Source organism: Pipistrellus kuhlii, unplaced genomic scaffold (genome assembly GCF_014108245.1).
Source record: "Pipistrellus kuhlii isolate mPipKuh1 unplaced genomic scaffold, mPipKuh1.p scaffold_m20_p_2, whole genome shotgun sequence".
NCBI classification, from domain to species: domain Eukaryota; kingdom Metazoa; phylum Chordata; class Mammalia; order Chiroptera; family Vespertilionidae; genus Pipistrellus; species Pipistrellus kuhlii.
Genome location: NW_023425515.1, coordinates 187,321,427 through 187,346,762, shown reverse-complemented (window position 1 = coordinate 187,346,762; position 25,336 = coordinate 187,321,427). Strand labels below are relative to the sequence as shown.

At 46.1% G+C, this 25,336-nt stretch overlaps 1 protein-coding gene across 4 annotated transcripts; it reads left to right on the top strand.

Annotated features, from left to right (window-relative positions):
* Positions 1-1,830: 1,830 nt before the first annotated feature.
* SZRD1 (SUZ RNA binding domain containing 1) lies at positions 1,831-24,851 on the top strand. Of its 4 annotated transcripts, none has more exons than XM_036444155.2 (4): positions 1,848-1,985; positions 18,473-18,522; positions 20,301-20,552; positions 21,796-24,851. In XM_036444155.2, the coding sequence occupies exons 1-4, from the start codon at positions 1,935-1,937 to the stop codon at positions 21,896-21,898; spliced, it is 456 nt and encodes a 151-aa protein (XP_036300048.1). In that variant the 5' UTR covers positions 1,848-1,934; the 3' UTR covers positions 21,899-24,851. The 4 variants fall into 4 exon arrangements, with proteins under 4 accessions (XP_045441117.1, XP_045441118.1, XP_036300048.1 ...); XM_036444154.2 differs by having other exon boundaries at positions 1,849-1,985; positions 20,298-20,552; XM_045585161.1 differs by lacking the exon at positions 18,473-18,522 and having other exon boundaries at positions 1,831-1,985; positions 20,298-20,552.
* The last annotated feature ends 485 nt before the right edge of the window (positions 24,852-25,336 follow it).

Here is a 25,336-nt window from a genome sequence, read left to right as displayed (position 1 = left end):
TACTAGGCCTGGCCTCCAGATTGATTGCTCTTTTGGTGACACAAAGGCTGTTTCCTTTGTAGCATCCTCTCGGATGATCTTCAAGATCTCTACCTTTCTGGCTTCCTAGAAAATTTAGTCCCAGGAATGCCCAACTAATTCCTTTGTTAAGGCTCATTGCAAAATATAACAAAATTGTAAGAAACTATCTCCCTCTGCTGGTAACATGCTATTATGACAAAACCTAAAACTATTGAGAGTTGCATTTATAAAACCTAATCACACCTCAAGAGTGAGACTTACGTGATGTCTGATAGACAGTCTGGCCTTTGCCAAGGCTCAATTCAGGATAATGCACTTAAAAGAATGGTTCACAGGAGAATGTATTCAAAATAAACGTAGTTCCAGAGAGAGAAAAAGACAAAGCCCTTTATCTTTGGGTAAATTGGTCAGATTGTTATTAATATTTTAGACATAGAAAATTAGAGTTGTTAGTGGAATATGCATGTGGCGATGCCAATAAGAAACCTATCTAGCTGGATCAGAAATACCAGCTCCCTTCAGGGCTGGAAATCAAATTTGGGATTTTTTTTTTAGCATACAATGGGTAACTTACACCATGAGCATCTAAGTAAAAACAATGGACTGAGCACAGACCCAAAGATGAACAATATTTCAGAGACAAGAAATCATGTAAGAGAATTAGTAAGCACGTCACTTTAACTTCTAAATAAAGGTTAGTAACATTTAAAACATGACTATAATTTATTATTATAATAATAATAACCATTAGGAATACAAATTGCATAATTTTGAAACAGGAAACTGTTCCTTCAGAAAGATTAATGACATGCTATAAACACATCCCAATTCAAATAACTTGATTATAGCAGCCAAATGCAACATTACTGAACGACATATTTTTAACACTGAGCAGCCTAACATGAAACATGTCAAGTAGGTTAAAAACATGGGTGCTTGCCTTTACCCTGCTTTTGTGGTTTGAGAGAGAAAGCTCCATCAGAGATGTGAGAATTATAAATCTTGGCAGGCAAGCCCCATAATAATAATAGGCAACCTTTAGAACTCTTACTACGGGTTAAGCACGGTTCTAAGCTTTTTAGCATACATAGTACCTCCTCATAATCTACTTTTGAAGAAGCTACTATGACTATTATTATCTCCCTTTTTTTTTTTTTTTTACGTTTGGAGACACTAAGGCACAGAAACTTTAAGTAACTTAAATACAATCACACAGCAGTTCAAGTTGGAAAATTTTGAAGTTGAACTTTAAAAGTCCAAGGACCCTACTTCTATGTTGATACATTTTTGAGGTATGTATCTGTCATTAAGGACTCCGAAAGTCTTTAATAGTTCTGGTTGCCTAGCTCAGGTGCAATATTACCAACTAACAGTAATGTTTTTACCTCACAGTAGACAATATCATTGTTAACAGAAACTTGGAATACTACTTCTTGAGAAAAAAAAATACTGTAATCATTATCACCCTATCAGATAGAAATAATAACATGTTTTATGCGCCAGCAAATATTTTAAATTCTTTGTTGAGGTATAAAAATATGTTCAGACTTTTGGAAAAAAAAACTACATGCACTTTATATAAAAACTACTTAAAAACTCAAAAAAATGTTTTCCAGTAATTGACTGCCCTTAGAAAAGATGGTTCCAAAGATCACACTTCCTGTACTCAAGATTCACGTGGAGTCCATTCAGTGTAACACTTTGCCCTTAACAAAAATGGCGACACCCAGATTTCCTCGCCCTCTTCCAAGATGGCTTCCCTGACACTCCTGGACCCTAGCCTGGCGCCTCTTCCGGGGCTTGGCAGGGGGCGGGGTCCATTGAGTAACTTGCGTGCTGGCGCCCGCGACGGATGCGCGTATCAGGGCGCAGGCGCGGGGAGGGGGTTGGGAGGAGGGGAAGCGGCGAGTAAGATGGAAGATGAGGAGGTCGCTGAGAGCTGGGAGGAGGCGGCAGACAGCGGGGTAAGGAGGAGCCGCCGCCCTGGGGCTGGGCCGGGTGGGACCCGGCGTGAAGGAAGCCTCCAGGGACTGGGTCTGAGGCTGGTTATCCCCGGGGAAGGGCCCCACACGCCGGGCCCGGGGTGGTGGAGAGGCCCCCGGTCTCTTGAGCTCTGCGAAGGCCTCTTAAAGGGGCCGCGTTCCATTTCTCCCTCCACCTTTGCCCGGTGCGCCTCCTTCCGTCCCCAAGCGTGCGCGTCACTCGGGGCGCCCCGCACGCCACCCAAGACCTCTTTTCTGGGCCCCCGCACCCTCTGGCTCGCCTGAGCCTTTCTGACCCTTCCCTTCCCGTCGGACTCTCGCCTGGGGCACCATTTTAAAGTTCACGTGTTTGGATGAGGAGCGACACTGTGTGTCGTGGTGGGGCAGAGGGGGTGGCGGTGTGCGGACCGGGGCGACATGCGGGGCAGGAAGGGAAACAATCTATGGGCCCCTCAACTTTCTACTAAAATCCCCCACTGCTCTGCGCTGTCCGCCTCGGTGGGCGAGTGTGGGGTTTTTTCCTTTTAGTTTTACTCTGAGATCCGGTTGCTGGCGGGTCTCCCAGGGGACTCCGCCCGAAAGACCCTAAGCCCAGCCCTTCTCCCCGGGGACCCAGCCAACGATCTGAGCCCGGAGGGAGTGTGTGTGCTCGTCGGGGTCGAAGGTGGGTGGGGGGTGCGATGTACAATGTAAAGTAGCCGCATTCCAGAGAAAGAAGGGAAAAATAGTGTTCGTCTTGCTTTGGGGAGTTTTGATTTACTCCCAGAAGCTGTAGGAAAGTCGCTTCTTATCCCAAGCCGGAACCGCCTAATTCTATTAGGTTCCTGATAAATCTGGTCTTTTTCAGAGTTTGTGGTTTCGTGGTGACCCTTGGGAATATGGGAGATGTCTTTTTTTGGCCTCCTCGTGTTTGTGTCTGTTCAGCGCTGGCTCGAGTGACACATACCTTATAGGTTTCCTAGTTGGGAGAAGGGCGTGGAGAGCCGAGTGAGCGTGCGAGGGCAGAACAGGAGCTGGGTTTTCCTCTCGCAAGTGCCTTTCAGGGCGCTTGTCAGCTCGGGAAGAGGCCCAGAGAATGACCCTCGCAGCAGTGGGTGTATCCGGGAATGTTGAAACTTGGCTTTGAAGTTTTTTTTTTCTCTGGCGGTTCACCATTTCTCTCAGGGTGTGTGTTTGTCCACTTAGCATGATTGAGAATTTGAAGAATTAATTCGTTCCCAAAGTATTTGGTACAGTTCTTACGGACCGAATATCTTTCTTGGATTTTGTCTTGAGTGAGAAGAGCAGTTGAAAGATTCTATAGGGAGCAGCAGGTGACATGTGGGGATTTATTCAATGAGCAAACATTTTTGAGTGCTTGCCGTGTGCTAGGCAGTGTGTGTGCTGAGCAGTGACTTTGTGCCAGAGAATGCAAAATTTCCGGTAGAGGCATCTATTGCCTACCACTAATACGAGTGAATCATTCAGGCACCCTCGTGCCAGCCTCTGCAGAAAAGCTTGGCCCACATTTTGAGTGTGACTCAAATGATAAATTTCTTGAGCATCTTAGCCTTTCTTTGTTTTTCTTCATCTATTTTGAAGGGACATGTATTTCTCACATTAAAGGTGCAAGAAAACGGAAAACAAAAGTGAATGAAGGGTTCAGAGAGTGGGGATTACTTTAGTTTTCAGAATGGGTAAGTCAGCTAGCCCAGTACTGCATTTTACAGTTAAACAAGCCCCAGAGATGTAAGGTTTAACTTAAAATTTTCTGCTTGTCCAGTATTCTTTCTACTATGTTTTTACTTTAGTAAAACGCTTTAAAAGTTCTAGATACAGCCCTAGCTGGTTTGGCTCAGTGGATAGAGCGTCGGCCTGCTGACTCAAAGATCCCATGTTCGATTTCGGTCAGGGGCATGTACCTTGGTTGCGGGCACATCCCCTGTAGGAGGTGTGTAGGAGGAAGTTGATCGATGTTTCTCACTCATCCATGTTTCTAGCGCTCTATCCCTCTCCCTTCCTCTCTGTGAAAAATCAATAAAATATATATTTTTTAAAAAGTTCTAGGTATAGAGATGGAACCCAAACTTTGCATTATTATTGAGCAGTAACTACCAAAATGCAAGATCCCTTATCTGTTATTTAAGTGAACCATTGCAACAATCTGTAGAGGCACTATTCTCCTTTTTAAAAAAAGAAATATTGATGAGAGAGAAACACATTAATTTGTAGTTCCACTTATTTATGCATTCATTGGTTGGTTCTTGCATGTGCCCTGACCAGAGATCAAACCTACAACCTTGACATAAGGGGATAACGCTCTAAGCAACTGAGCTAATGCACCAGGGGCCGTTATCCTCCTTTTATAAACAAGGAAACTGAGTTTAGGCAGAAACCTGTCTTGCTCAAGGTCACACAGCTAGTGAGTAGGGAAGCTGGGATTTGACCCCAAACCTGTCTTACTCAAAAGCTGGTTTTGTTCTCTAGTATTTTGCTGCCTGGGAACCTGGGGAAGACTTGGGAGTTGGGCATTAACTTTTTAAAAATATATATATATATTAATATATATTTATATTTTTATATATTTATATAATTATATCAATATATTTATATATATAAATCTCTGAAATCAATAAATATATATCTTTATTGATTTTAGAGAGGAAGGGAGAGGGGAAGAGATAGAAACATCAATGATGAGAGAGAATCACCGATCGGCTATCTCCAGCATGCCCCACACTGGGGACTGAGCCCACAACTGGGGCATGTGTCCTTGACTGGAATCAAACCTGAGACCCTACAGTCCGGAGGCTGATGCTCTATCCTCTGAGCCAAACCAGCCAGGGCTTAACTTTCATTTTTAATGTGTGTACTTCAGATTTATATTTGAAGGCTCTCTCTTTTTTAATTTGTATCGATTTTAGAAAGAGGGAGGGAAAAGGAAAGAGAAACATCAATAAGCTTCCTCCTGCATGCCCCTTACTCAGGATCTAGCCTGAAACCTGGGCTTGTGCCCTGACTAAGAATCAAACTGGCGACCTTTTGGTGCATTGGATAATGCTCAACTAACTGAGCGACACTGGCCAGGGCTGAGGGCTCTCTTGAATTTAATTCCCTTTTCAAAATTCACAACGAGTCTTATAAATGTGCACTTTAAAAGGAGAGGATCCTGGGAGACGGGGTGGGGGTTGTGGGGGAGCACTGTGTCCCCATCACTGGGAAACCAACTGCTTATTACATGTTTTTCAGTTGCATGTTTAATCTTAGCTTCAGGTTACCTTACCTCTCAATTGATATATGGTAATGAACATTAAGTTTGCAAATACAAAACAAAACAACAACAATACAACGATAACAAAAACCTCATCCCTGGCAGGTATATGCACTGAAAGGTTGCTGGTTCAATTCCCAGACAGGGCACATGCTCAGATTGCAGGCTCTATCCCCAGTAGGGACTGTACAGAGGCAACCAATTGATGTTTCTCTCATTCCTCCTCCCTTCCCCTCTCTCTAAAAATCAATAAAAATATTTTTTAAAAACCAAACCTAAGTGGCAAGAGGACTAGCAAATGAGAGCTGTTAACTAATTCTTTTTTTTATTTTATTCTCACATGAGAATATGGTGTGTGTTTTTAAAATATGTTTTTATTGATTTTTAGAGAGAGAGAGGAAGGGAGAGGGGAGAGAGATAGAAACATCAAGGATGAGAGAAAAAGCATTGATTAGCTGCCTCCTGCAAGCCCCATACTGGGGATTGAGCCCACAAGTGGGGCATGTGCCTTGACCAGAACTCTTGGTTCATGGGTTGATGGGGATCGAACCCACAGCCTACCTAGCTATGTGCCATGACTGGAAATCAAACTAGCAACTTTTTTATGTACAGTATGATGTTCAAACCAACTGAGCCCACCTAGCCAGGGCTGCTCACTAATTCTTCAAGTGAACATTCAAACTTTATGACATCTGGAGATAGTTCTAACCCTTGAAAAAAAAATTGCTTTTGGTGATCTTTGTCCTTCACACAAAAATGTTGACATTGTTAGAATTTCTCTTTTGTCAGGACATGTGAAGTCATTGTTTCCTGCATATCTTCAGAATGCTCAGTTTAGTACTATTGTGTCATTCCAGGAAGACTAAATTTGAGAAACACCTAAAATATTATGTAAATAGTCAGCTTTTTGCTTTTAGTTAGTATGGTGAATGCTTATCTAGTATAAAATTGTGCCTTTACCTGTTTCCTTCCAAGGAGTTACATCCCAATCAAAGGACAATTCAAGAAATATAACTTAGGCCCTGGCCAGTGTTGTTCAGTGGATAGAGCGTCAGTCTGTGAACCAAAGGGTCCCAGGTTTGATTTCGGTCAAGGGCACATGCTCAGATTGTGGGCTTGATCCCTAGTAGGGGCCATGCAGGAGGCAGATGATCAATGATTCTCTCATATCATTGATGTTTCTCTCTTCCCCTCCTTTCCTCTCTGAAATCAATGAAATTATTTTTTAAAGGAGGGAAAAAAGGAAATATAACTGAGGAAATGCTTCTTTAAAAAATATACTGCCTTTAGGGAAAATGCAAATTTAAAATTGAGTTAATATTGATTCTAACTCTAAATTGTGTCCTTTGTCTTAAGCACATCTCAAGGGACAAACAGAGCATTTTGTAATTGGAAGGTATCTTTGTGCTTACCCCCAAAATTGTATCAATAGTTTGCTCTGTTTCTGTTGGCTTGAAGCTTTATAATAAATATCTTGTTTCCTAGTTCATCCTGTTGGTAATGAGATAACCCAGTCCTAGAGGAAGGCAGGTGATACTTAAATGAAATTGGATTAGTAGTTATTGTAAAGCATTTCCTTGCATCTCAATAGTTGCATTTTATTCTTTTTCACAAAGGTAAGTTATGTAGCAATTAGAAGATCTAAAGTAAGTTAAAGGATGACCAGTCTTTTGGACTAAGAATTCAAATTTACTTTTTGCCTTCAGTAGCCAGTCAGCTGAACTTTACCCCATCGTGGTATTGGTGTAAGCCTGTAGAGGGTGTCAGTAAACATTGCATACCTACTGTGTACCAGGCAGGCACTTGGGCACAGTCTAGTGGAAGACGCATAGATGGGGTTCCATGGCGGGGATCTTGTAGAGAAGGTGTTGTCTAAACTAAGATTGAAAGGACCAGTTGAATTAAGCAGTATTAAGTTTGGGAGGAGCAGGTAGAGCTTAGCGCCAATGCCTACATAAGCTAGGAGGCTGTGAGAGAAAAGAATGCAGCATTGGGAGAGCTACAGTATTTCCTTCTGGCTGGAGGGCAGGGTGTTGGCAGGGCTGAGTGGAAAGAGATGAGGCCAGAGAGGTATGCAGGGCCGGATTGGGAAGGCCCTCCTTGTACTTGGTTCTGTGGAGCTTGGGCTTTTCCTGAAAGCAGAGGGGGAACTTTGAAGGCTTTTTTATTTTTATTTTTTTATTTTTTAAAAATATTTTATTGATTTCAGAGAGGAAGGGAGAGAGGAACATCAGTGATAAGAGAGAATCATTGATCGTCTGCCTCCTGCATACCTCCACTGGGGATCGAGCCTGCAACCTGGGCATGTGCCCTTGACGGAATCAAATCCAGTACCCTTTAGTCCACAGGCCGATGCTCTATCCACTGAGCCAAACTGGCTAGGGTTTTCTTTTTCTTTTTTAAAGCAAAGTGGTGATATCGTTAGATTTTAATGTAAGAGATAAGAACTTTGATTTACTTCTCTTTCTTTGGGGCAGAGGCTGTTCTCCCTGAAGCAGGCTACAACCACACTGAGCATGGACCTGTGATCCAAGAGGTTACAGTTCAATTCCCGGTCACTGCCTGTAACTACTGTTTTGTTGTTTATTATGGAATGTGGCTGTGGGTAGTGGGCTATTAACAGTTAAATTTCAGGGATACCTGGTGCTGATTTCTTTGTGCCTGTCTTTGTAGTAAAGAAGGTACTTAAGCTTTGTGATCTGAAAGCACAAATCCTGAAGGAGCCCTTTCTAAGCTATTCCTGGTTCTTTGGGGGAAGATCTAGTGCTAGGGACTGTGAAGTCCTCAGAGGAGGCTTTCTGTAAAGCAGTTGGCCCCTTTAGACATGGTTGTGTTAAGCAGTCTGTCCCTGGAGCTCTGGAAAAAGATCTGTTTTACTATGATTTCAAAGAAAGGAGGAAAATGGCTTTTCACTAGTAACTCCTCAGCTCTTTTCATTGAGGCTGCATGGGGGGCCTGTTCCCAGCATGCTCTGACTCTTCAAGAAAGCTCCATGGTTGCTGTGAAATTTGGGCAATCACAAGCCTTCTTGCTTTTCCTTCTATAACAGGAGAGTACTTTTTAGTGGATTGCTTTAAAACTTTTGGTAAAATTCTGCAAGAGAAAAGGTGCTCTGATAACTTCAACATACTCTTTCTTTTCACCCCTACGCTGTGGTGCTCTCCCTTCCCCGCCCTGCCACACACACACACACACACACACACACACACACACAGCTAAAGGGCAGTTTCTGGCTGTATCAGGTAGCTAGCCTTCACAGGGTGTAGTGTGTTCTTTCCTGCATACTTTCCCCACAGGAATAGAAAATTTTCCCTGTTGGGACAACTACTGACTTGTTGGTTTTCTAGGAGAAGATTAAGTTGAGCTACTATATCTATGGCCAAAATGCAGAATGAATTGGTTTTTTTAAAAGTAGTAACTAGAGATTTCTCTTCCCAAGTGTTTTTAACTCTGCTAACCTCTGCCAAACATGCTTCCCTTTAATGTGAGCTCTCTGCAGGATATTGACGGGAAGATAAAGGTTAAAACCAACTGCCACAAATGTTGCTAATTGCAACAATTAGCAACAAATCCTAATGGTGATTCAGTGTGTAGTTCAAGAATATTATCACTTAGGGTAGGACATTTCAAAAAGTCACTCAAGTAAGTCATCCCCTCCCCACACCCAAAACTCCCTTATAACGTGAACACAGGAAATAACTTATACTTTTCTAAAAGGAATAATCAATATGTACGGTTACATTCTTCAGGGGCATGATCCTTAGGTGAGCTTGTACAGAGCAGTTATGACTCCAGCCTGGAAAGATCAGAACTTCCACCACTCACTCTTCATTGACCTAGAGAGCCAAATTCCGACCCCTCACGTTCTGGCCTTCTTGGCATTTGTGACCCTCCAGAGGGCAGTTGCTTCTGCTATCTACCCTGTTTCCCCGAAAATAAGACAGTGTCTTATATTAATTTTTTCTCCCAAAGTTGCGCTAGGTCTTATTTTCGGGGATGTCTTATCTTTCCATGTGCTAGGTCTTATTTTTGGAGGATGTCTTATTTTCGGGGAAACACGGTAGTTGCACATCTCACAGGTAAATGGACATTGCCCATAAACCTGCAAGCTCCCAAATCCTACTAGCCCTTTTTTGTTTGTTTATTTATTTTTATTGATTTAAGAAAGGAAGGGAGAGGGAGAGAGAGATGGAAACATCAATCAGCTGCCTCCTGCACACCCCACACTGGGGATCAAGCCCTCAATAAGGACATGTGTCCTGACAGGGAATTGACCTGTAACCTCCTGGTTCATAGGTCCATGCTCAACCACAGAGCCACACTGGCTAGGCCCACAGGCCTTTTTCAGATGGCATCTTGAGGGCTCATTATAGGCCAGGTAGACTGCAGTTTTACATTCCTTATCCCATTCAGTCTCAGTGGTCTGTCTAATTGGGGTGTAGGTTCTATTACTCACCGTGTTTAGGAGAGGAAATCACAAGAAGTATCGCAGCCCTGGCTGTTGGCTTCACTCTTAGGGACCTTTTTGGATAGTTTGTTTACCTTTGCTTCTCAGCAGACAATTACACAGTTAAGTGCTTGGATGCTTAGTTATTAGTTCCTTTGAAGTATTGTTTGTTTCTCTTAGGATTAAGCCTGACCCCTGCTTCTGTAGCCTGGATGATGAACTGATTAAGTTTTGTGTCTCTTGAGGAACTTGAACTCAAGAGCCAAAAGGACAGTGCTGCTGTTAGTTGTAATAAAAGAATAGTGACTGCAATCGAGATAGACGCTGATTGAAATCTTGATCATAGATGGGAAATAACTTTTTAACTTCTGGCCAGTGGAAAGAGACCATATAAATAATTTCTGCTCCGCTCTCTTGAGAGGATTTAACAACTCTACTATCTTAGGATCTCTATATCTATAGTTGCAGACTGGCAGCCCTTGGGTATTTGGCATAAAGATTTTGGAGGCTTGTTTTTTAAGTATTGAGTACCTTTACCTGGATCTCAGTTGCTCTCTTCTCCACTGCAGCCTCCTTTCCCCCTCTCCCGCTCTCCCCCGCACCACTAGTCCCCTCCCCCCACCCCCATGCTACTGTTACCTATTGTGTCTGTTCTGCTGGCTTTTTGGTTATTGGTTTGGCTCTGGAGACATTGTTTGCTGCCCCTGCTGAGTACCTTTGATGCTCCACCCTTGGGTGTTTGAATACCTGGTAGTGACTTTGTTCCATCAGCCAAAGCTGTTTGTCTGTTTCCTAGGGGAGAGGAGCCTTGCTGTCTTCATTATGTAAAAGGTAGCAAGGTTACCAGTCAGTAACCCTCTTACTCCTCCATGGCAATAGAAATCAGAATACTAGGCTCAAATGCCAGGTCTGATTTTTGGACAAATACTGCCTACCTTTCTCTCCAGCATGCCCTCTACTGGGGATTAAGCCCGTACCCAGGCACATGCCCTTGATCAGAATCAAACCTGGGACATTTCGGTCCACAGGCTGATGCTCTATCCACCGAGCCAAACCAGCCAGGGGAACTTCTTTTTTTTCTTTTTTTAAAATATATTTTATTGATTTTTTTATACAGAGAGAAAGGGAGAGAGATAGAGAGTTAGAAACATCGATGAGAGAGAGTCATCGATCAGCTGCCTCTTGCACACACCCTACTGGGGATATGCCCGGAACCAAGGTACATGCCCTTGACCGGAATCGAACCCAGGACCCTTCAGTCCCCAAGCCGACGCTCTATCCACTGAGCCAAACCGGTCCCGGCAGGGGAACTTCTTTAAGGTAAAGTTGGCTGTATGGATTCCCTGCCTCATGGAGACCCTTTGAAGAGTTACTCAAAGCAGAACAATACATTGTCTCAAAATGGCAGTTAAAAAGTTTTTGAGGCCCTCCAGCCTAGGATACATCTAAATTATTAAGAATTGTATCCTGTGGGTACTCTCCAGATTTAAGATCTGGACTTTAGATTTCAGCTCAGTTGTGGTCTGCTATTGTGATAGTCCTCCTTCAGAACCTTGGTCTGGGCTGTGACAGGTTGGTGTTGCTTGTCAGCCTTTATCCTACCTTACCCATTCCTGTGGCCACCACCAGCCACTCTTCCTGAATGCCTTTGCTTTCTCCTTTTGAGGTTTAGGGTTCATTTCTGTTGCTTACTAGTTGAGAGGCTTTAGGAAAATCACTTAACTTTAGAGCACGCTGCAAGGCTACTGTTTAGCCCATGGGTCGTGGTGAGGATTAGAGGTGGTAAAGGAAGGACACATGTCTCTGGCAGGTACTTGGAGAATGTTGCTGCCACCACCATTGCTGAGAAATTCCTAAGGCGGCCTTAGCTCTTATTTTGACTATGAGTAGTATCTCTGATTTCAGACCCAGATAGATCAAGTTTATATTCTGGCTTCACAAAGATTGCTTTCTAGTGATTAAAGATGGACAATAAATAATAATGTTTTATTTATTTATATATCTGTGATAATAAAAGGGTAATTTGCAAATTGGTCAGGACACCCTCACAGTATCGACCTAACAGCAGGCTGTGTGGGGTGACCAGGCATCAGGGGGGCCACTTAGGGGCCATCAAGCCAACAGGCAGAGGCAGTTAGGGGTGATCAGGCATGCAGGTGAGCAGTTAGGAGCCATCGGTCCCGGATTGTGAGTGGAATGTCTGACTGCCAGTTTAGGCTCTATCCTTTCGGACATCCCCTGAGGGGTCCTTCCCACCCCCACCCCCCACACACAAATTTCGTGTACTGGGCCTCTAGAATACATACATACATACATACATACACACAACACACACAATGAAAAAAAATAAAGCCGATTAAGAACATGTAAAATGACTGGCAGAGGTGCCATTTGTGTAAAAAAAAAAAAAGGGGGGGGGGGTCTGAGAAGGCCTCTCAAATAAAGATAGGCAAAGCAACCTGGAGGAAGTGAGAGTGAAAACTGCAGAAGCTGGCGGAAGTACATTCAGGCAGAAGGAGCTGCCAGTGCAAAGGGAGCATGCTTGTTTTATCTGAGGAACAATGGTGGCCAATATGATGGAGTGAATTTTTATTTTATTAAATTTACCTGAGTTATAAAAAAGGGGTTCCTAGCTGGTTTAGCTCAGTGGCTAGAGTGTCGGTCCAAGGACTGAAAGGTCCTTTGATTCCAGTCAAGGGCATGTGCTTCAGTTGCAGGTTTCACCCCCATCCCTGGTTGGGGCATATGCTGGAGGCAACCAATTAGTGTGTCTCTTTTCCTCCCTTTCACTCTCCACAAAAATCAATGGAAAAAGATCCGCAACAACAAAATTAACAATAAAATGTATAAAGAAATAGGTGAAATCAATTAAAATTTTTTATTTAAAAATTATTTTTATTAATTTTAGAGAGGAAGGGAGAGGGAGTGATAGAAACATCAATGAGGATAAAGAGTCATTGATTGGCTGCCTCCTGCACACCCCACACTGGGATCCAGCCTGCTAGGCAGGCATGAGCCCTGGCCAGGAATTGAACCGTGACCTCCTAGTTCATAGGTTGACGCTCAACCACTGAGCTACACCAGCCAAACGGGATCTCCAAATCCCAGCCAGATGCGTGGTATGGGAGACATAAGTACTTTGCTGGGGAGACTGCTCTCCCAGGAGACCCTGTCACAAGCAATCCTGTAGCCAAGGGAATTGGGTGCTGATGTCCTGCCTAAGACTTATTAGGACCAGCATGGGCACCACCTGCTATGGTGGAGTTCAGGGCCAAGCTGTGTTGGAAGTTATTTCTGTCTTCTATTGCTTCACAGGATCTTCTTTTTTTTAAGTATGTTTTTATTGATTTCGGAGAGGAAGGGAAAGGGAAAGAGAGAGAGAAACATCTCTGTTGAGAGAATCATTGATCAGCTGCCTCCTGCACACCCTCCACTGGGGATTGAGCCCGCAACTCAGGCATGATCAGGAATCCAACCATGACACTCAACCACTGAGTGATACTTGCCTGGCTACTTTTTTCTAAAATGGTGGCATTGTGTTCATCAGGACCTGTCAGGCTCTGGCTCTGAGAGGCACCCTTGTTCTACTCTCAGGGTTCCTGTTTCTTCTGCAGAACCCGTACTTGTAGATGTGTGCTTCCCAATTTGGGAGAGCTGGACCAGGCCATATGAGCCTGTGGGACATCGTGGTTCACAGCGCAAGACGATTCCCTATTCCTTGAGTTTGAGAGGAAAATCAGAAAATGTCATTTTCTTTTCTTTTTCTTTTTTTAAAAATATATTTTATTGATTTTGTACAGAGAGGAAGGGAGAGAGAGAGTTAGAAACATCTATGAGAGAGAGTCATCGATCAGTTGCCTCTTGCACACCCCCTACTGGGGATATGCCCGCAACCAAGGTACATGCCCTTGACCGGAATCGAACCCGGGTCCCTTCAGTCCCCTATTCATTGAGCTAAACCGGTCCTGGCAGAAAATGTCATTTTCTGAATTGCAAACTGACAAAGGCAAATTATCTGAGAAAAGTTGCGTAGTAACTATTGCTGATAAAAAGGGGTTCTTTTCTAACTCAGCTGGTGCCTCTTAGGCTTCCATTCACTACAAGAAGACGGATTCTTAGAAGTCTGTTAGTTGCATTGGTGACCAGAGGATTCTGGTTTACAGAGAAGAGTGTGATGGTGGAGCAGGACTTTGGTCCTTTGGCACCATGCAGAGCAGGCAGCAGCAGGTCAGCACCCACTCCCATCCCATGAGGTGCAGGTGTAGGTTTGTTCACTCTGTCTCTTGTGAGTTTGGCTAGTTTGCATCAGAGCTTTGTCACCCTTGTGGGAACTGATAAAATCTGTTTCTTGAACGTTCAGGTCTGGACAGAGCATCTGTGATGGTGCTGTGCTTGCTGTAATTTGCACCAAGGCCTATTCTCTCCTTTGCCTTTCTTATCCCCTCTCCCCTTCTTACCTTTTTTTCCTTCCGCATCCATCTCTTGCTGTTACAGGAGAGACCCTGTCATTGTCATCTGCCTGCCCTCGCAGATACATTCCTATTCTCCGTCTCCTTTGTTCTTCTTGAAGATGGTGGCTATATTACAAATGAGGCTGTTCGAGGTGTCCCCTACCTTGCTCTTCCCTTCTTATGCTTCTGCCCCCTAACTTTCTGCCAGAGGCTCACACAAGCATCATCACTGCAAGTCTAAGGTCACCAGCAGCCAGTGGAGCTGTGCTTTTTCCTCCGGTGAGTTGAATTTGTAGACATCGACATCTGATTTCATTCACCTGTGGCTGTGGCCTCTCCTTTCCTCCGCAAGGTACTTCATGATATCCTGCCTCCACTCTTTCCTCTGGTTTCGCTTTTCCCTCTCATATCAAGAAGTACACCTCTCATTTTTGTAGAGGAATAGCCCCACGGGGCTATACCTATGTTTGATAACAACAGGTCTTCTGTTTAGGGTTTTGATCCAAAGAAAGGAGGCCCCCCACTTACCGAAGCACAGAGCACTCCTTCACTTCTGCAGTATCTCAGCGCCACTTGGCCAAAAACCAAGAATCTTCCCAGGAGAAGCCATAGGGAATCAAACTGTTCTAGCACCTTGCCTCTGATGTGCTTATGCCCTAACACTTGCCTTGTGCCCTGTGACCCTCAGAGCAGAGTCAAAGAGTGTTGAGCTTATGGTTTCTTTCACCAGTCGTGGAGGTTCAGCTTCCAACACAGGAGCAGCCTTGACCTTGAGCTGGGGCTCTGTGCCTCCTTGTAAAAGGAGAAGATGCCCTTAGATAGTAAGATTCCTTGGTGGGGCCCACATCTAGATGCTTCCTCACAAAACATTGAGGACTATTTAATTCCGTTGGACTGTTTGCATCTCTGGAGAAGACGGGCATTCTCCTTGTAGTGCACACTGTAGGAGAGTTTCAGCTGGACCCAGATCTTCAGAGAACACGTCTGAGAGCAGTTCTTATCCAAGTAGAGAATGGACTGACTCATGATACCTGGATAGACTCCAGAGCGAGAGGCAGTGCCCTCTCCGCTGCTGGCAGAGCACTCCCTCTCCTGCTTGGAACGCCCTGAGCTCGCTGGTATCCAGTGACCATCTGGAGATGGCAGGATCAGCTTTCCACCGAAAGCCGTTGGGTTTATATCCCACTCTAATCTGATGGAAGAATTCCTCAGCTCTGATAACCTGCCCTGTCTGACGGGTTGGAGTTTGATGGGAGTGTTAGTTATTGGAGTGCCGGGGGGCAGTGTGGAATTCAGGGGAGAAGAGAGGGTGAGGATCAATGGCCTTACCAGCATTTCCATGGATTTGAGTAATTGTGAGTACGCAGCAGCAGCAGGTAGGGCTCCAGAGACTTTAGTTCCTTGACCTCCCTGAGCCATATTACCCTCATCTGACAAACATAAAAGCCACTTTGTCTATCACACAGAGTTGGTGTGAGCAGAAAACGAGTGTTTGGGGAAGTGCATGCTACCATAAAGCATCATATTGACATAAGGCATTGTTTTTAAAGCCAGTAGTTTTAGATTACATGCTGGATGCTGGTCATGTCCTAGTGTGGGGACAGAGGCACATTTACTTAGACACGGCCCATCTGCCCTCTTGAAGGGCTTTTCTCCACCCGGGCTCCATTCTCTGGGTCTGGGCAGATTCCCTATTTTCCCTAGGACCCTACAGAGGAAACGTGGATGAGGCCCCTCAAATTGAGCTAATGTAATGTGTATTTTACCACAGTTAAAAAAAAATCAGCTAATGTCTTAGGCCCATTTGCCTCTATGTCTTATTTGGCCCACACAGTGATATGAAAGCAAGAGTTCATGTAACAAAGTTTAAAAATTTAGAGCTTTCTCATAAAAATCTTGATAGGTTTCTCCTAAAATAGCAGAGCGAGTGCTCGTTGGTGCCTTTGTAGCTAGCTCCTTCCCTTCCCCACTGTGCTCCCTACATGTGGAGATTGGTACTTGGCTGGCTTGTGGAGGCGTTTGGCTTTAACTGTGTTTGAAGGTATCTAAGGGTATCTAAATCCCACAGATGGAAAACTTTGCATTTACGGTGGAGGAACTTGAATAGGCAGTGTCCTTTTTAGATTGGAGCAAAATGATACATTGTGAAACTTTTAAAACCATTTAAGTTATTTGTGGTAAGCCTTGAAAAGCCCTTAAAAGGTAATGGACATTAGACTAACCTGAGACAATATTTACTTGGGCAATATCACTGGTATTAATTTTTGAAAAAAACTTAGGAGAATTACAGTTCTGACAGACTGTGCTATGGCATAGATTTTCTTTGAGTGTCTGTGAGTTCACAGAAAACATCCAGGTCATCCCTGACTCTAGGAGCCCCTTTTTCATTCTGTCACTGGGTACCCACCTTGTGTTACAAGTTTGAGTGAGAGGTTTTCATTCTAGAGTTTTCCTAGCCAGAGAGTTCACCGTGCCCTCAGAATATAGTCTGCTGTGCTTGCCTAAATATATTTGGGGTCTTTCAAAAATTTTAAACAACTCAACACCAATCAAAATGAGTATCATTGTCAGATTGGATTTAAGTCTAGGTTCATGTTGTTCATAGGAGACAAGAATAAGGACATTGGAAAGATGAAAACTAAAAGAGAAACACATGTTTCAGGGGAATACTAAACAAAAGAAAATGGGCATAGCTTTATTGATATTAAACAATAGATTTATTTATTTTTAGAGAGAGAAACATTGACTTGTTCCACTTATTTATGCATTCATAAATAAGTGGAGGTCTAGCCTGCAACATTGGTGTATCGATCGGGTCAATGAGCTACCCAGCCTAGGCCTAAACAATAGATTTTAAGGCAAAAAATGATCACTTCATAATAATAAACTGTTTAATTTACTAGAAAGAATAATTCCTGGTTCTTCCCATAGTCAGAAGTTCAAACAAACTAGTAAGAATTTAGAAGATTTGAACCATACAGTTACCAGCTTGAACTGCTTCCATAACTGCAGAATACAGTCATTCTCAGGACATATAGAGCATATGGGCCATTCACTGGGCCCTGAGGTGATCTCAGCAAATTTCAAAGACTTTATACTAAGACAGTGATTCTTAAATTTTGCAAGTAATACACGCCTTTGAAAAGCCCATGTATCTTATAAGTTAGGGTTTATGGAACTCGGCACTGACATTTGGGACCAGGTAATTCTTTGTTGAGGGGGCTGGTCTCTCTATTATAGGATTTTAACAGCATCCCTACCTTCTATCCACTAGATGCCAGAGGTACCTCCCTTCTCACAGTGACAACCCAAAATGTCTCCAGACATTGCCAAATGTCCCTTGATGGGCACTATCAACCTCGGTGGAGAATTACTGTTACAGATCTTCTCTCCAGAGAAATACATCATTTTGCATACAGTTTCTTCCCTCTCCCATATCTATGGTCTTGCCCCCACTGAAGATAGTTTAGTTGAGACGTTTTGTAAGAAAAAGCAGTGGATCATCCAAGGAGCCTGGACATCTGATCTCTGCTCTTTCCACAGCTTCCAGTGTGTGTAGGCTTCATGGGGTTCCTGATGCTGAGGGTCTGGGGCTTGAGACTGCCATTGAGCTCCACAGACTTTACGCTTCTGTTTTGTTCTAGGCCTTTTGCTAGGTGCTAATTACAGATCATTCAGATCCATGACAGTGAAAATAATAATAAAATGAGATACACGAAGGAATGAAAAAGGGAGAACTTACCTCTGAGGAGCAGGCAATTTAACTACATGGGATCAGAGACCGTACAAAGGAGAGGTGGACAGCCAAGCTGCGTTTTGCAGGATAAAAAGAAGTTTGTAAGGGGGAGGACATTGCAGGCAGGTGGACCAGCACCCTAGGACCTGGGGGTTGTAAGAGCTCAGCTTTGCTGTGGTGTAAAAAAGGAACGAAAGATAAAAGGTGTGGGTGAGGTGTGCTTAGGTGCCTGGACTTGATCGGTCAAGTAGTTGAAGTATTTTAAGTGGGGAAGTGACACAATCAGACGTGTTTAGAAAGTTGATTTGAGTGGCTCTGTGAAGGACAGCTGGGAGGTTAGACCAGCTGGAGGCAAGGCAAAGAACCCAGCTGAATAACGAGGTCTAGAACTATCTGCGGCCGTGGGAATGGAGAGAGTCAGGTCCCCAAACCCGAGTTTAGTAAAGGGAGCTCCACATCCATTATTTCAAAGGACATAATTATGTCCCTGGCCAGAGGACACTGCCCTTAGCTCTGAAAATAAAGGCATAAGTTTTTATTTGAGAGAGATTTTTTCCACTTTTTATATACATCTTTTTCCTCTAGGAAATAGACAGACGGTTGGAAAAAAAACTGAAGATCACACAAAAGGAGAGGTAAGGCTACTGTCTGGTCTGAGGACTCACGCTCTCTGCATTTGAGAGCTGGGCAGTCAGTGGTGTTCTCCAGCTGGCTCTTAGGGTTAGCAGGTCAGGCTCTTGGACAGTGAATCCTTCCCTCAAGGATACGGTGGCTTGAGGTTTTGATGGAAGTGGGGAGGTGACAAGTCAGAAGACTTGGGTTTAGGCCTGGCTCTGCTCCCAATTGCTCTGGTGTTTGGGACAAGTCTGTCCCTTCCTCCTGCCCCGCAGTCTGAACATCAGTTTCTTTCTCTGTGCCAAAAGGAGGTTGGACAGATGATCTCTCTGGGCCTTCTGTGACTTGCTGGCTCAGGGCATTACGGGGGTATCCTGGAAGGAAAGATTCTCAGGACTTCTTAGACCTTGAAGGATAGCTTCATCGCCCAGCTTCAAAGCAAGGGCAGTGGGTTTTCAAAGCAGGTGAAGGTGGACTTCAGCAGTCTGTCTTTGGGCTTAGGTAACCTGCCAGCTTCCCACAGGGACAGGTGACAGGAAAGAGGAATAGAGGGCCTCTCTGGACTTGCCTAATGGGCTACAAGATATTCCCCGGGGAACCCCCCCTGGAGTGCCCACCTGCCTTCCCAACAGCTTTCCTGGTCCCCTTCCCCTCAGATCAGATTGCTGGCTCCTGTCCGTCTGCTCATCTCAGCAGCTACACTAGCACCCGGCTACAGTCCCCTGGCCTTGCCATTCCTGTCCCGCCAGGACTTATTTTAGTTCCCCTGACAGCAGCTGAGTTCCTCCAGTGCCTTCCCCTCCTGACAATCAAGAGTCTACTGACAGCCCCCCGTGGGCTGTTTGGTTCTGAAGAGAAGAAGCTAGTTGACTGCTCTGGGGAGGATCTTTGTGGCTGTTAAGGGGTGGCCGTTCTTGCTTGGATCCCTTTTCCCCTGTGGCTTTTGTTTCTTTTCCTTCCTTGTTTTCCTCCTCTCCTTGTGGACACATCGCCTGATGTGCACATCCACCAGCCTTGGACAATGCCTCCCCTTTGAGCACTGCCAAGCACTGTTTCTAGGATCGTCCTTCGCCCCACCCCGCCGCGTGCAGCATACCAGAGCCCTGGTGAGGGAGGTGTCTGCTCAGAAGCCTTCTGAAGAGGTGATCCAGTTGTTTGGTGTTAGCTTGTCTTTGGGAGGCACGAGTCACTTACCAGAAGGCTGAGGCAGTGTGGTAAATCCTGTCTCGGTGCCAGGCAGGGATGGCGGAGCGGGCTCCTTGGTAGTGTGGTTTGAGCACGTGCTGGAAGACCTTGCTGGTAAACATTTTGCTGACCCCAAAGCCTGAGGGGCTCCCACCACACCAGCCTGGTACACTCTGATCTCTGTAGGGAAGTTGGGATTTTAACAGAAGTCACTGGATTCTGGGCCTGAAATATTTTGCCACAGGAACCATGTAGTGCTTGATGTAATTGTAATGAACAGGGATAGAAGTCCACGAAAATGAGATGGTGTTCCAGCCCTCTCTGCCTGGGGTTAGGGCTCAGGAGCAGACCTGTGGATTGTGCGAGCTTATGGCAAGGTTGCTCTTTGAGAAACTTCTTGAGGCGTGAGAATTCTAATATCTGGTCAAGAGACCAGAGAATAATGAATAGAAATAGGAGGTGAAAAAAAGTAAAAATAAAAAATAAAAAACGGGGTGGGGGGTGGCATAGGAGGTGTAGGAGGAGGAAAGAGATGGGGTGGGTGTGGGACATGAATGGGGCCTCTTCAATCAAGAATAGGAGTTGTGAAGCTGTGTTTGCTCTTTGTCAGCAGGAAATCCAAATCTCCTCCCAAAGTGCCCATTGTGATTCAGGACGATAGCCTTCCCACCGGTCCCCCCCCTCAGATCCGCATCCTCAAGAGGCCCACCAGCAACGGTGTGGTTAGCAGCCCCAACTCCACCAGCAGGCCAGCCCTTCCGGTCAAGTCCCTAGCACAGCGGGAGGCAGAGTACGCAGAAGCCCGGAAGCGGATCCTGGGCAGCGCCAGCCCCGAGGAGGAACAAGAGAAACCCATCCTCGACAGGTGAGTGTAGCTGGCAGGGCTGACTGTGGACCACCCCACCAGGCCACGAGGAGGAGAGGAGGAGGAGGAGGGAGGGAGGGAGGGAGGGAGGGAGGGAGGGAGGGAGGAAGGAAGGAAGGAAGGAAGGAAGGAAGGAAGGAAGGAAGGAAGGAAGGAAGGAAGGAAGGATGGATCTTGGCTGCAAGTAGATGAATAAAGCAAGCAGAATCAGGGCTAGAACCAGTGCAGCTCTAGCTGTCCACCAGCCCATTGAGCCAGTTCATTGTGCTGCACTGGCTGCCTTACTATTCTGCAAGATTTGAGGATGTGGTGGTTCGCTGGCAGACACCAGGGGACAATGTGGTATGGAGGTTAAAGGCAAGGACTTGGAGTCAAAATCTGCCACTTCTATTTACTTTAGAGCTGCTTGATCTCTGTGTCTTCATAGACTAATCTGGAAAATGGAATTATGATAGTACCTGCACGTTGTTGTGCAATTAAATGAGCATAGGGTTCTGAGAACCCTGCCTGGCACAATGGAAAGTGCCCAGTTCCGTGTTTGTTCTCTTCTGGTCCTCATAATAACCCATGATGGTTTCTCTGAAGTCCTAGAAATTGTACTTGTTTGTTACCTCCTAATAAAGCAGTATTTATTCAAACAATCTCTTTCTAACTTTGAGAGACCTTCTTGGGCTTGATAATCTGGCACTTGAACTAATCTGTGTACCTTCTTTCTATCCTGAGGCTCCATTGTCTCTCCTCTAACTGTTCACTTGGCACAAAGAAAACATCCATTTCCTTTAGTCTTTCACATTAATGTCAGTCACCATTAACCACGTGATTTGCAGAGAAGCAGGAGGGAAGCAATGGCAGGTGCTGGCTCACTGTTGAGCTTTGGGTTAGGAGTCTTTACCTTGACCCAAAGCTCTGGAAAATCTGTGCTCTTTTTTCTGGGGGGAGGGGAGTGTACTGTCCATGGTCACTGCCTCTGGACAGCTTGGCCCTTGAGCATTCCCCCTGCCTCCAGATGAATGATAGTGAGCCAGACCTGGGGGACAAGTGCTACAGGTGCCACCTGCCCCATTTAGGAGCTTTCCAACCTGGAGGTGCTCTGAGTCCACTTGCCATGGAATCAAGCTCAGGAGCCAGAGTTGGCTAATAGCCGCTGTGACTTCTGTCCCAGCTGCAGGGGTGGTTGGTTTTAAGACTTGGAGTCCTCTTTTCAACCCTTTCTCAGGCCTCCCTCTGATCTTCTTCCCTTCAGGCCAACCAGGATCTCCCAACCCGAAGACAGCAGGCAGCCCAATAATGTGATCAGACAGCCCTTGGGTCCTGATGGGTCACAAGGCTTCAAACAGCGCAGATAAATGTGGGCAAGAAAGAATGATGCCGCCGTCACCACCTCCTGGGTCGTCCGCCATGGGTCACACTGCCGTGGCAGACAACTGGACTTGAGCAGAGGGAAGGACCTGATTAACTTGCACTGTGATCCCCTTTGCTCCTCCCACTGTGACCTTGAACCCCATGCACTGTGACCTCCCCCTTGCCCCCTTTCCCACTGTGATTGGCATGTCTACAAGGGCTGTCCCAAGTCAATGGAAAGGGAAAGGATGGGGGTTAGGGGACTTAAGAGTAGAGAGTCAGACAGTGCCACTTGGCCACTTGGGGTAAAGCCAGTGCCAGCAATAACAGTTTATCATGCTCATTAATTTGGGATTTCAAAACAAATGAGAACTCCCATCCACCCACCCCCAAGTGCATGTCGTCGTCACTTAAAAGCAAGTTCCATTTGAAAATTATCCTTTCTTTTTTTTTTTTTCTTCCTATTTTTGTTTGTTTATACAAATATCTGATTTGCAAGAAAAAAAGTGCATGGTAAGGGTTTTTAGCAGTTTAATGAATTTTTAATTAAGAAAGGGTAGTTTGGTAGTCTACTTAAAAATGTTTCTGGGAAATGTACTAGAAACATTAACCAATAGGTTTTTGGTGAGCTTCTGTATTCCTACTGCCGCCCAGGAAAGGGGCAGGGCTCTGTAGCCGCCAGGACAGACGAGCACCCCATGCCTATACCTCCCTCCCCCCAGCTAAGTCCCAGGGCATCATGGCCCTACCTGGAGACTGGGCTCGTTCTATAGGCTCATAGAGCCTGGGGAGGGTGCCAACCCCACCTCTAGTATTTTGGGAGACGGGAAAGTGAACAGACTTTCCCTTCCCAAGCCCCTCAGGGTGGTTCCCTACCAGCCAGGCTTGCTCCTTCGAGAAGAGAGCAGGGAGTGAGACTGCACTCCCGAGCTTAGAAGTCAGTGGTGCGAGGCTTGCTCAGTATTTTGCTGTCAGCACAAGGAAAGCCAGGAGAGTCTGGCTCCAGGGCTCAGCCTCCTGCCTCGTGTGGTCAGAAGGTGTGTGTGGAGTGCCATCTCCAGGGATGGCATCAGCTCGGTAACTATAGCTGGTACATTTCCTTTGTGAAATCACTACCTTGGGAGCGGACCGTTCTGAATACATACGGGAAAAGACAAGCTGTGCATTGCAGACTGGTGATGGCAGACTGGTTCCCCATGGTCCTAGGCCACCCTTCACGCTTTTTCCAGAGCAAAGCCCTGGAATAAAGGCAGTTTCCCCTCTCTCCCTGGAGCCTGGGGATTTGCTTTGGCTCCTTGAGGTGGAAGAGACTAAGAGGGCCGCTGACCAGAGCAGCTGTGTGTGTGTACAGTCTAGCCCTCTCAGGCTTTCTCTGGTCTCTCCTGTTGCACTGCGCCTTATCCCCCAGCTAGCCAGACAGCCTCCCACTCGGTGGATGAGTTTTAGAGTGGTGGGTGTGATGTTTTAGTGATTAAGGCAGCTTGTGGTGGCCAAGGTGCAAGCTAGGTTTTGGAGTCCCACTCTACCTTTGTTCACCTGGCTCTTGGTTGCCCTGTGGGAATGTAGGCCAGGCTCAGCAAGCCATGTCCCACTACATTTTGCCCTTAGAAGGAAGGGCCAGCTGTCAGTTGAATCAGCAACTAGTCCGCAGCACAGTTTTGTAACTGTGTGAAGCAAGGAAGTTGTCTGTGAGCGGAGCTGGAACAGAGCTTCAGTCAGTAAGAACCTACAGGTGGTTGAGTTGTGACCGTAGACTATTCTGGCAGGAAATTACCTCCAGGTGTGGGCAAGGGAGAAGGTTGATTGCTGTCTTTCTAGTTCCACTGCCCTGACCAAGTTTCCTCATTCTAAATATGTAGTGTCCATCCCTCCTGTAATAGTGGTTTCTGGCCCAAAGTGAGACTGTCCTTTCAGATGGAGAAGGGCCAGAGGTAGGCCAGATGGAAATGATTGCCCAGCCATTGGGACGACCTGTTCTTGCCTCCTCCCCTAATGGAGCCAGAGGGAAGACTGGCTGATGGGTGTCTCTGGATTGAGGATCTAGTAGGGACTGGTGCTCCCACCTCCTCTGGCCAAAGATGGGGCTCTGCCCACTGTGTGCCTGTACCTCCTTGGCTTCCCAGATGGAGAGGTAGCAAATTTTTTAAAAAGAAAAACAAAAACAGTGAACTGTTGTGTTGGGGGAGGTGGGAAGGGAGATGGGAGAACGGAACGGTTTGGGGTGTGTGTGTGTGTGTGTGTGTGTGTGTGTGTGTGTGTGTGTTGGTAGCTGTCTGTAACTTTCCTTAAGTGCTTTTTTTTTTTTTTTTTTTAACTTTTTTAAGTAAGCTGCGGGCTTTGGCTTAGAAAACCCCAGGGGGGTATGGGGGGCAGAAACCTGAGGCTGCTGCCCCTTTATCTGCCTTCATGGTACTGTCCCCTTCCCCCAGCTCCTCCCTGACCCCATGAGCCAGGCCTCAGACCTTCCAGCTAACTGCTTCCCATGAGCCACTACTCTGTTGTCAGCCTATAACCAAAGGAGCTGGGGGTCTGGGCCTGGTGACCAACCCTTCTCAGCCCACTCAGTCAGGGTGCTCCCCACCTGCAGGCAGGAGGCAACACCCTATCTGCTACCATCAACCCCTTCCAGAGCCCACTGCCCCGCCCTGCCCTGCCCAGCCCAGTCCAGCCATACCCTGCTCTGCCCCATCTGGGGGTGCTCTGCTCAGGGATGGGCCGGTAGGGCTACCCCATCCTCCCTGCTAAGCAGAGGCTCTGGAAACCTCTGGGGTCCTGCTCTCTGGCCATGTGATTCCAAGGGTGCACATGGGCCCCTGGGGCATGGGAGGGAGGGCTGCACCCCTGCAGTCCTGCTCTGCTAATCTAGCGGGCAGCTGCCCACCCCGCACCGCGGGCTCCTGAGTCGGCAGATTAAGCATTTTATAAATTGTATTTTAAATACATGTTTTAAACTTGTCAGAGCCTTGTCCTCATTTCAGTCCCTGGCCTCCTAACTTCTTGCTGTGGCTGCTGCTTTAACCACTGGAGCTACCTCCGCTCCGTCCCAAGGAGGGGCTCGCTCTCGTTAGAGAAGTAGGTCTGAGGTGGTGAGTGTATTGGGGGTACGGATCCACTCCCTCGGGCTCCCAGGGCAGCGGGTCCCTTGTCCCCGGGGCTCTGTTGGGAACATGGGCAAGGCCCTTCCTCTCTTCCACGGGTCTGCCCCTTTCCGGGCTGGGGTCTTCCAGGTACTTCCCTATGTTCACCATTCCTTTTGAGCAAGGAGATTCCTGCCCTTGGGGGGCTCCTAATCCAAAAGGAAAACCTCAGCTGAGGAAAATCCCAGCTTTGTCCTTCAAGAGTACACATAAGATCAAGACTTCGCACCCAGGGCCACGTCCAGCCAGAGCCCCAGCCCTGGGCAGGGTTTTGAGGTACATCTTGCCTGAGGGACTCCCAAGCCT